General features: G+C 42.9%; 1 protein-coding gene across 5 annotated transcripts in view; it reads right to left on the reverse strand.

The window, feature by feature from the left end:
• Positions 1–12,229, reverse strand: part of LRP1B (LDL receptor related protein 1B) — a 2,012,817-nt gene that overhangs the window by 325,326 nt on the left and 1,675,262 nt on the right. For all 5 annotated transcript variants that reach the window (XM_075317168.1, XM_075317164.1, XM_075317167.1 and 2 more), the window contains exon 47: positions 3,668–3,787. In XM_075317168.1, coding sequence (XP_075173283.1) covers positions 3,668–3,787 — 120 coding nt within the window. The remainder of the gene's footprint in view (positions 1–3,667; positions 3,788–12,229) is intronic.

The raw sequence follows: 12,229 nt of genomic DNA on the forward strand, positions 1-12,229 counted from the left end.
ACAACAGACATATTTCAGCTGGATATGAACCTTGTAATTACCATTTAATTGCATGCTTTCAGTATTTGGCTAGAAATTGGAAAAAAAATAGCAACCAAAATGATTTTACATTGGTCATTTATTATTTTTTTGGCTGAACTATATATGAATCTATTTGTCTTCCTTGCTGAGGAAAGGGGTGCCAAAAATCAGCAAAGCATGACCTGCTACATTTTATTTGGGCAGACAATTGGCCGTTCAGGTTGTTGTCACTTTACAGCAGATGTCCACATCAATACAAAATTAACTGACAATCTTGGATTCTGTGATGTTCGGGGAATTGTGCAGAATGAGTGCATGTAAAATGAGCGAAAACAACCGCACAAAACACGGGGCCTAAATAAAGCCATCTGCAGAAGTGCATAAAATACCGAAATATTACAAGCAGAAAATGTTTTATTACTCACCCCAAGTAAATGACTGTGTACACTTCCTTGGCAAAGTCTTGTGAGTATATATATATATATTATTCTTAATCTGATTGATTTAAAGATTTATTGCTCAAAATTTAATTTCATGGCTCATCTCTGGTTTTCCAAGTTTTGCTAGTGATGTTTTTACAAATTGGGCAAAAAATGTAAAACTTTGGCAATCCTGAAGAGGACCATATAAGTTTACTCCCCAGTTAAATTTCCATCTTAGATGTTGGGAGTATTGGATGTTGGAAAGTTCGATGTTGGAAAGTTGGAATGTTGATGGACTGTTAGATGTTGGAATGTTGGACTGTTGGATGTTAGAATGTAGGATGTTGGAATTTGAAATGTTGTATATTGGAATGTTGGATGTTGGAATGTTGGATGTTGAAATGTTGTAATGTTGGATGTTGTAATGTTGGATGTTGGAATGTTGGATGTTGGAATGTTGGATGTTGGAATGTTGTATATTGGAATGCTGGAATGTTGGATGTTGGAAGTTGAAATGTTGTATATTGGAATGCTGGAATGTTGGATGTTGGAATGTTGGATGTTGGAATGTTGGATGTTGGAATGTTGGATGTTGGAATGTTGGATGTTGAAATGTTGGACTGTTGGAATGTTGGATATTGGAATGTTGGCTATTGGAATGTTGGATGTTGAAATGTTGGATATTGGCATGTTGGATGTTGTAATGTTGGATATTGGAATGTTGGATATTGGAATGTTGGATATTGAAATGTTGGAAATTGGAATGTTGGAAATTGGAATGTTAGATGTTGGAATGTTGGACTGCTGGACTGTTGGCTGTTGGATGTTGGATATTGGAATATTGGATGTTGGACTGTTGGATGTTGAAATGTTGGATATTGGCATGTTGGATGTTGGAATGTTGAAAGTTGGAATGTTGGATATTGAAATGTTTGATATTGGAATGTTGGATATTGAAATGTTGGATATTGGAATGTTAGATGTTGGAATGTTGGAAGTTGAAATGTTGGATATTGGAATGTTGGATATTGGAATGTTGGATATTGGAATGTTGGAAATTGGAGTGCTAGATGTTGGAATGTTGGCCTGCTTGGACTGTTGGCTGTTGCAACGTTGGATATTGGACTGTTGGATGTTGGAATGTTGGATATTGGAATGTTGGATATTGAAATGTTGGAAATTGGAATGTTGGATATTGGAATGTTGGATATTGGAATGTTGGATGTTGAAATGTTGGATATTGGAATGTTAGATGTTGGAATGTTGGACTGCTGGACTGTTGGCTGTTGGAATGTTGGATGTTGGAATTGGATGTTGGAATGTTGGATGTTGGAATGTTGGATGTTAGAATGTTGAAATATAGGATTTTAGAATATTGGATGTTGGAATGTTGGAATGTTGGATGTTGGAATGTTGGAATATTAGATGTTAGAATGTTGGAATGTTGGAATATTGGATGATGGAATATTAGATGTTGGAATGTTGGATGTTGGCAGGACCAAAAAAACCCAGTGTGCACCCTTCCAGATAAAGCAGTAATCCCAAAATGACAAAGTGTAGACTATTCTACCTATCGAGAGGAAATGTCTCTCTTGCCCAGTAGACTATTCTAATCTTGATTCCCAAATTCATTAAATCGGGTGTATAGTCTAAACTTTTTCTATCTCTTTTTCTATCTACATTTTATAAGCAGAATGTCGTTGATCTTTTTTGTAACCAATCTAAAAGTTGCACGATTTAATATAAAGTTATCTTTCCAGTCATCTATTTTATATGACCATGCATGTGTAAATGGTGAGTGTCTGTCTTTACAAGTGGAACATCCAAACCCAGCAAAAGGTTCTTCTAAAACAAACTAAAATTGTGACGGCCCAGTGGACCTTAGCAGGCTTTAGGATTTTTAACCCCTTAGTGACCACCAATGGTATCTAAAACTGACCTGAGATATAAGTGAATAGCGCCCCCCTGATGGGTGACAATGAAACAGCTGTCAACTGTACACTATAGCTGGCACTCTGCTGCATCAATCAAGAACAGTATTCGCACCAACCATGGCTAATTAACCCCTTTGATGATATCAATAGTGACTACAGCATCAAGATGGTTAACAGAGCATGGGCACTCCTTCTTTAACCCAAAATATTATGATTGTGTCTTAGCAATGACCAAGAGATTGGCAGTTCATAGGTAGGCTAGCAAGAGTTAATCTCTGGTGGTCTGCTTGTGAGTCATCTTTGATCACATGTTGTGGGGGAGCCAATCACATCTGCTGCCCTCCAATATATGCTGGCTGGACACTTCCATTAGTAACAGATATAGATGATCTTAGCTGGTTTGGTGAGGTGTTGTGCACTAGCTTAACTGGTGGTTGTAGTATGTGTTGCTGTGTGTGGTTGTGGAGTTAACCCTTGTTGTCTTTTAGTGGCGTCCTTCCTGCTCTTCCTTTTCTCCGGAGTCTCTCATTGTTGGTTCCTGTGTATTTGCTGTGTGTCAGAGTTTTGGTATCCCCCTGTCTGTCTTTATCTGTGTTTCCAGCTCTCCTGTCCCTTGCTTCCCTAGTGGTGGGGAGAATTAGATCAGTTCTGTTCAGGACCTTAGCAAGGAATGCGACTCAGACGTCTCCACCATTAGGAGTAAGCCTGAGGCTAGGAATAGCCTAAGTGTGATGGACAGCAAAATGGCAGCCCCTGTGTTTTTGACACCAAAAAGACCCAATGGCCCCCCCCCCCCCCCCCCCCCCCCCCCCCCCCCCCCCCCCCCCCCCCACCCCCCCCCCCACCCCCCCCCCCCCCCCCCCCCCCCCCCCCCCCCCCCCCCCCCCCCCCCCCCCCCCCCCCCCCCCCCCCCCCACCCCCCCCCCCCCCCCACCCCCCCCCCCCCCCCCCCCCCCCCCCCCCCCCCCCCCCCCCCCCCCCCCCCCCCCCCCCCCCCCCCCCCCCCCCCCCCCCCCCCCCCCCCCCCCCCCCCCCCCCCCCCCCCCCCCCCCCCCCCCCCCCCCCCCCCCCCCCCCCCCCCCCCCCCCCCCCCCCCCCCCCCCCCCCCCCACCCCCCCCCCCCCCCCCCCCCCCCCCCCCCCCCCCCCCCCCCCCCCCCCCCCCCCCCCCACCCCCCCCCCCCCCCCCCCCCCCCCCCCCCCCCCCCCCCCCCCCCCCCCCCCCCCCACCCCCCCCCCCCCCAATAAAGAAAGAGTTTAAGGTTTACTTGAAATAATAATAGGCGCTTACCTTTACAGTCTAGTTCGTCTGTGTTGTCCCCACAGTCATCTTCATCATCGCATAATTTGTTATTGGAAATACAGCGCCGATTCCCGCACAGCTTATATCCTTTCCAACAGCTTCGGTTTTCTGAAAAATATAGATAAAATATAAATGAAAAATCAGATAGGATTTTTTATTGTAAACAAGTTTAATGCTAATTAGATCCTCAGGGGCGGGACTATACTGATTGGTTATGATGCAATCACATTCAAAGTTTATGCCTTAGATATTCCTAAAGGTTTATCTTCTTCTTACATTATACTAGGGCTATGATGAAGCATAGGTGACGGCCCGTTACTGTATAGATCATGGGTCCCCAATTCCAGTCCTCGAGGGCCGCCAACAGTGCATGTTTTCAGGATTTCCTTAGTATTGCACAGGTGATAATTTAATTACCTGCACAGTTGATTCCAACACCCATGCAATGCTAAGGAAATCCTGAAAACATGCACTGTTGGTGGCCCTCGAGGACTGGAGTTGGGGAACCCTGGTATAGATTTTGCACCGGGGCCCCAAGTGCTTCATGTTACCCCACTGTATATCCATTTGTACATAGAGTGATAGTTATGTTTATCTCCTAATATGTCCTTCATTAAATGTTTTGTTCAAAGATTTCAAGTTATCCCCTATTAATTAGATAAGGGCTAATTTTCTAATTGTTGGGGCGCCATCTGTTGGAATCTCCATTGGTCTTCGAAAGGGGGTATCTTAAAATCTTAGTAAAAACCTTTAGAATTTATGGAGACTATAAGGCATGGCCTCCTTCTTATGACACCTATATTAGCCAATGATTGGCAAATGATTTTTATGACTAATTCAGAATCACAGTCATACTCACTGTCAATCTACTGAAAGTATGTATGAAAAAAGATGAGAAAGTCACGGATTGGCCACTTATTATAATTTCTACTCCATCCGTACAGTTGTACTATCTTCCATTTGGGTTCTTTTTAATCTGCCCAATATGAGTAGCCAAAAAGAAGGGAACTGTGATGCTAGTTACTACTTACAGGCTAGCTGTGAGGTTGGGTGGTCAAAAGGTCCAGGGTCAGATACCAGGCGGGCACATAAGAACCAAAAAGGGGAAGACAAAAGAGTAGCCAGGTCACAGTCTGAGGTCAAAAATTCAGGAACGCAGCGGATAAAGACAAAAAGGCTGGGCAAATGGATCACCGAAAGAAAGGTCAAAGGTTGGGTAAACATTAGATCAGACTGAGAGCAGGAGCAAAAGTACACTAACACCACCGAGCTAAAGCAACAACCGGCAGTAATTGAAGGCAGACAGGCAGCTAATAAGCAAGGTAATTATTCCAAACAGGAGATACATGGAGGAAATTGTGCAAACCCCAGCCCTGATTGGATCGGTGAGCTGTTTAACATTAATACTAACAGCTCAGCAAGCCCCTTCCACCGGATAACTGAACAGTCCATCACCATTCTTACAGCTCAGCATGCCATGTCCATGACTGAATGGCTGAAATGTCTCTCATTGCATCCACTGACCATAAGAGCTTACCATCTACAGAAGAGAGAGAGGGAGGACCTTGCTGACCATAAAAACATACACTCTACAGGAGAACGAGGGAAAGAGAGAAAGAGAGGATTCCGCCGATCATTGGCACTTATGCTCTACAGAAGAGAGAGAGAGGACCTTGCTGACCATAAGAGCTTACACTCTACGAGAGATAGTGAGAGGGAGGATCCCACTGACCATAAGAGTATGCACTCTACAGGACAGAGAGGGAATGAGAGGAAGAGAGGACTCCACTGACCATAAGAGATTTCACTCTACAGGAGAAAGTGAGAGGACCCCATTGACCATAAAAGCGTACACTCTACAGGAAGAAGAGAGAGAGGACCTCAATGACCATAAGAGCTTACACTCTACAGGAGAGAAAGCGTACACCACTGATCATAAGAGCTTACATTCTACAGGAGAGAGGACCTCACTGACCATAAGTGCTTACATTCTACAAGAGAAAGAGAGGACCCTTATGACCAAAAGAGCTTAGACTCTACAGGAGAGAGAGCGGACCCTGCTGATCATAAGATCTTACATTCTACAGGATAAAGAGAGGACTCTTCTGACCAAAAAAGCTTACACTGAATAGGAGAAAGAGAGGGGACACCACTGACCATAAGAGCTGGCACTCTACAGGAGAAAGAAAGAACCCCACTGATCATAAGAGCTTACACTCTACAGGAGAGGGAGACTTAGCCAGTGACTCTGGAAATAAAAAAATGACTGCTGTACAAATTGTGCTCCAATGTGAACCACTGATTTCTGATAGCTCAGATACTGACCACCACTGTACAATTTGTGATGAACCGGTAGATGTCACAGCTGCAGGGCACTATGGGAATTAGACCATGTGATGCAATATGACGTCTACTGCTCTCTGATATTTCAGCACTGAAAATAGTTGTAAGAGGGTGACCTATGGTTAGTGCTTTCCTTGTAAACACCATGGATTGCGTTATACATGTATAAGTGTAAAGAACGTAAATCTTAATGTGATAGAGGCCCTAAGGGAGTGTGTTATGAAGGTTTTAGGATGTGTTATAAGTAGAGGTGATCGGACGGCCAATATCCGGGGCCGGCGGATCACTTCCAGATGTAAAAAAAGAGTCCGATCCGCTCCGGAATCCGGTGCTCATATAAGTCAATGGGGACCGGAATCCGGAGGGTAAAAACGTTTGTGGAGGGGCTAGGGGGCTAGGAGCGAGCACGGCATACTCACCGAGGCGCTGTCATGGCGGCTCACTCCTTTCGGGTTATGCTGTTACCTTCCGGAGCTGACAATTCAATATTCATTGTTTTCCCCGCCCACCGGCGCATGTTGGTTGCAGCTAGAGGCGCCCCCACCGTGAGTAGCAGCGTGTCAGCTAACTGCAACCAATCACAGGCGCCAGGATGGCCGGTGGGCGGGGAAAGCAGTGCACTGTCGGTCAGTTCACGGTGGTAAACACTCGGCAGCACAGTTATAGCGCGCGGCTGCAGCCCCAGCCGTTGCGCTGTATCTGTGCTGTGTATACAGTGCCCAGAGTCACACGTGCGAGGCTTTGCCGGGTGCTGCCATAGCAGACTTGCGTGAGCCCCTTGAATGTGTGATTCCGTTTAAAGTAAAAAAAAAAACGACATGCGGTCCCTCCTAATCTTCATCCCCAGCCAAGATAACGCCGGCTGGGAGCTGGTATTACAGCCTGCAGCCATCCGGTATTGCTGCATCTATTAGATGTGACCATACCGGTGTGCGATACCGGCTCTTCCCGCAGGCGTGATGTGGTGCCAGTCGGGGTAATAGCAGGGGTTAATAGCGGCGCACAGCTGCTGTTGAACCCTAGCTTTGTGTGATGGCACAGGCGTCTATCAGATACATGCATCACACTAACCTGTAAGTGACAGTAAATAAACACAGACACAGGGAACAATCCTTTATTTGAAATAAAGTACAAAACACACCCTGCTTCACCACTAATTTTTTTTTTTTTCGAACTGCAAATCAGATCTCAAAATGTTTGAGTTCTCGTAAAAATGCAAATTTCCCTGTATCGATCTGCTCTTCTGTAATTAGAATGACTATAGGTGGAGACTGACAAACCAATCTGGCTGTCAGTGGTGAGGAGTCTTATAGCTGCAATACTCCTGCATTGCAGCTATAAGACTCCTCACCACTCACAGAAGAATAGTTTTCCCCTTAAACCCCACTATAGCTTCTCATACAGCCATATCAGACCTCATACTTTGCACTGACGAGGGACAATCATCCCAAAACACTGTGTCTGCAAATTGGGGTTCTGATCTGGCATAAATCCTAGGTCATATGAAAAGGCTCGTTGGAGAGTCACTTTTGACTTTTAGGATTGCTACCTCCAATAGGTGGCGCTAGAGTTTGTCTCCTTCCTCCCTGAAGAGACAATTTGTATATAGGTGAAAGAAGTGGTGACCATAGCAGGTCTAAAATTAACAGCTGCAACTGTGCCCCTGGTCCTGGAAGCCCATGAACCTTATGAAGTAATATAATATAGATCCTATAAGGAACGTAAAGGCAGAAAGTTCTGCATAATAAGCCCAGGACTGAAGACAGAACAGCGTGAAGCGACGGCTCTCGGGGTGAAACTTCACTTTAATATACAAAACTTTGTAATTTAAACTAAAGTTACCTTTAACAGCAGCTCTTTATAGCAGCAAAAAAGTAGTAATTTTGCAGTAAGTACCGTATAATTTCAGGGTTTTTATAACTGACCTGAAAAAGTGAATTTTCCTCTGTACAGATAATTAGCGTTTTCTCATCAAGTGTTCAATTGAAAACGGACCATGTACATTTTACACCATGCATCCACTATAATTACACTTATGAAGACTCTCATGTTACCTGAACTGTGACGATCTGCGCAATCCGGAAAAATGCTTCCAAAAATGGCATGAACATTTATTTTTTTTATTTTTTGCTCTTTACAATGGATAATAATTATCTTTTTATGTGTTGTGGTTTTCCCCCACATACAAGTCTGTGCTGTAAAAGTTTGATAGACGCAATCATAAAGAGATAAAAATGGGTTTCAGATAGAAAGGTGACACCTATTGAAAGCATTAATCCTAAAAGTCAAAAGTGACTCCCCAACGAGCCTTGTCATATGACTTAGGATTTATGGCAGATCAGAACCTCAATTTGCAGATACGGTGTTTCGGGGTGATTGCCCCTCGTCAGTGCAAAGTATGAGATCTGATCTGGCTGTATGAGAAGCTGTAATGGGGTCTAAGGGGAAAACATTTCTCCTTGCAGAGACTGATAAACTTATCGGGCTGCTAGCCACAAGGAGAAATGTTTTCCCCTTAGATAGAAAGGTTCTTCTTCTATGCCAATTTCTTTCCATGATAAACCCATAATTTGGTGTGAATGGGGTTTCTTGACTCCCTATTAATATCCTCGGCCCCTTTGAATGAAACATCCAATATTTCTTTTCTTCAGCTGCAAATGAGAAGATTGTCAGTGGCTTCTTCTGCGTGGTATTTCATGGTGATTGCCTCTCGTCAGTGCAAAGTATGAGATCTGATCTGGCTGTATGAGAAGCTATAATGGGGTCTAAGGGGAAAACAGTTCTCCTTGCGGAGACAGATAAACTTATCGGGCTGCTAGCTGCAAGGAGAAATGTTTTCCCCTTAGATAGAAAGGTTCTTCCTCTATGCCAATACCTTTCCATGAACAACCCATAATTTGGTGTGAATGGGGTTTCCTGACTCCCTACTAATATCCTCGGCCCCTTTGAATGAAACGCCCAATATTTCTTTTCTTCAGCTGCAAATGAGAAGATTGTCAGTGGCTTCTTCTGCATGGTATTTCATGGTGATTGCCTCTCGTCAGTGCAAAGTATGAGATCTGATCTGGCTGTATGAGAAGCTATAATGGAGTCTAAGGGGAAAACATTTCTCCTTGCAGAGACTGATAAACTTATCGGGCTGCTAGCTGCAAGGAGAAATGTTTTCCCCTTAGATAGAAAGGTTCTTCCTCTATGCCAATGCCTTTCCATGAACAACCCATAATTTGGTGTGAATGGGGTTTCCTGACTCCCTACTAATATCCTTGGCCCCTTTGAATGAAACGCCCAATATTTCTTTTATTCAGCTGCAAATGAGAAGATTGTCAGTGGCTTCTTCTGCATGGTATTTCATGGTGATTGCCTCTTGTCAGTGCAAAGTATGAGATCTGATCTGGCTGTATGAGAAGCTATAATGGAGTCTAAGGGGAAAACATTTCTCCTTGCAGAGACTGATAAACTTATCGGGCTGCTAGTTGCAAGGAGAAATGTTTTCCCCTTAGATAGAAAGGTTCTTCCTCTATGCCAATGCCTTTCCATGAACAACCCATAATTTGGTGTGAATGGAAATTTCTGACTCCCTATTAATATCCTCGGCCCCTTTGAATGAAAACGCCCAATATTTATTTTCTTCAGCTGCAAATGAGAAGATTGTCCGTGGCTTCTTCTTATCCCAGACAGAACACATGGCCACTCAGTCAAGGAGGATGGCTGCTCTTGTCCACACAGCCCTATCCATGGGGGTCCTGCTGATTTGCATATGGATATAATGAAAGTTTTCACCAAAATTATTTAGTAAACTAATGGTATTATTTTCTTAGTGCAAGGTCACCTAAAAAAGTCTGTCCCCATTTCTTACCATGGATTTTGGAGTTTACAGAAATTGACCTATTGTTTAAATCAGGTTTTTCATAGTTTTTATGGTTGAGAGTAGACATAAGTCCATCAGGTTCAACCTATACCTTGTTGATCCAAAGAAGCAAAAAACACCATGGGGCAAACAATAAGCGCCATATTAGGGAATAAACTACTTCCCGACTCCACCTATGGCAAGCAGACGAGTTCCCTGGATCAACGTCCATCACAGAATCAAGTGCACATAACCAGTAATATTATATTTTTCAAGAAAGGCATCCAGGCCCTTCTTGAATTTTAAAAGTGATTTAACCATTTGAACATTGTGTGGCAGAATTTTCCATCCATAGTCTTACTGCTCTTACTGTAAAGAATCTCTAGTCTCACTGCTCTTACAGTAAAGAATCCCTAGTCTCACTGCTCTTACAGTAAAGAATCCCTAGTCTCACTGCTCTTACAGTAAATAATCCCTAGTCTCACTGCTCTTACAGTAAAGAAATCCCTAGTCTCACTGCTCTTACAGTAAAGAATCCCTAGTCTCACTGCTCTTACAATAAAGAATCCCTAGTCTCATTGTTCTTACAGTAAGGAATCTCTAGTCTCTCTGCTCTTACAGTAAAGAAACCCTATTCTCATTTCTCTTACAGTAGAGATTCCCTACTCTCACACCTCTTACAATAAAGAATCCCTAGTCTCACTGCTCTTACAGTAAATAATCCCTAGTCTCTCTGGTCTTAAAGTAAAGAATGTCTAGTCTCACTGCTCCTACAGTAGATAATCTCTAGTCTCACTGCTCGTAAAGTAAAGAATCTCTAGTCTCACTGTTCTTACAGTAAAAACTCCATAGTCTCACTGCTTTTACAGTAAAAAATCCCTAGTCTCACTGCTTTTACAGTAAAAATACCCTATTCTCATTTCTCTTACAGTAAAGAATCCCTAGTCTCACTGCTTTTACAGTAAAAATACCCTATTCTCATTTCTCTTACAGTAAAGAATCCCTAGTCTCATGGCTCTTACAATAAAGAATCCCTAGTCTCACTGCTTTTACAGTAAAGAATCCCTAGTCTCACTGCTCTTACAGTAAAGAATCCCTAGTCCCACTGCTTGTACAGTAAAAATACCCTATTCTCATTTCTCTTACAGTAAAGAATCCCTAGTCTCACTGCTTTTACAGTAAAAATACCCTATTCTCATTTCTCTTACAGTAAAGAATCTCTAGTCTCATGGCTCTTACAATAAAGAATCCCTAGTCTCACTGCTTTTACAGTAAATAATCCCTAGTCTCACTGCTCTTACAGTAAAGAATCCCTAGTCTCACTGCTTGTACAGTAAAGAATCCCTAGCCTTACTGATTTTACAGTAAAGATACCCTATTCTTATTTCTTTTACATTAAAGAATCCCTAGTCTCACTGCTTGTACAGTAAAGAATCCCTAGCCTTACTGATTTTACAGTAAAGATACCCTATTCTCATTTCTTTTACATTAAAGAATCCCTAGTCTCACGGCTCTTACAATAAGGAATCCCTAGTCTCACTGCTCTAACAATAAAGAATCCATAGTCTCACTGCTTGTACAGTAAGGAATCCATAGTCTCACTGCTCTAACAGTAAAACATCCCTAGTCTCACTGCTCTTACAGTAAATCTCTAGTCTCACTGCTCTTAAAGTAAAGAATCCTTATTGATCTGCCCTCAGCAGGACAGAGAGAAAGGTCAAAGAATGCTCACGCATGCGCACTATGATACTTTGATCTGCCCTCAACAGGGCAGAGAGAAGTGCACATGTGCAGGAATGCAATGGAGGACATTGTGTTGATGATGTAGGACACATAATCCACACAAAAGCAGGGAAGGAGGATGGCGATCGCAAGAAGATAGGAGGTGTCGGATTAAGACCAGTGATGCCAATCGGACCCGACTGCCCCCCAAGTGAGCATAATAAAGGTATTTTTTGCGGTATACAGAATGCTGTATATAAGAGCTCAGTGGTGGTGGCCAAATCTGATGACAGGTTCCCTTTAACTAAAAAAAAAAAGAGATTTAGTAAAAAATCAACGTGGTTTAATTTTTTTTAGAAAAAATAAAAATAATATCTACTCTACTTTATATTAAAACTTAAAACATTTAAGAGAATAAATAGCTGCTGGTAGATATTTTGCTACGTGAACACAATTTTCTAGCAATTTAATAATACATTGGCTTCTGAAATAAATTACAGTTTGTGGCTTTCAGCTATACAAAGTTTCCAAGCAAAAAGAACAACGAAAAAAAAACTTTCTTCAAGGGGATCATGAACTTTCGCACTTGTGATGGAAATTTTTTTCCCTGCAGCCACAAGGAAGAACTGTCGATTTGT

The sequence above is a fragment of the Anomaloglossus baeobatrachus genome, chromosome 7, assembly GCF_048569485.1.
Source record: "Anomaloglossus baeobatrachus isolate aAnoBae1 chromosome 7, aAnoBae1.hap1, whole genome shotgun sequence".
Classification (NCBI taxonomy): Eukaryota; Metazoa; Chordata; class Amphibia; order Anura; family Aromobatidae; genus Anomaloglossus; species Anomaloglossus baeobatrachus.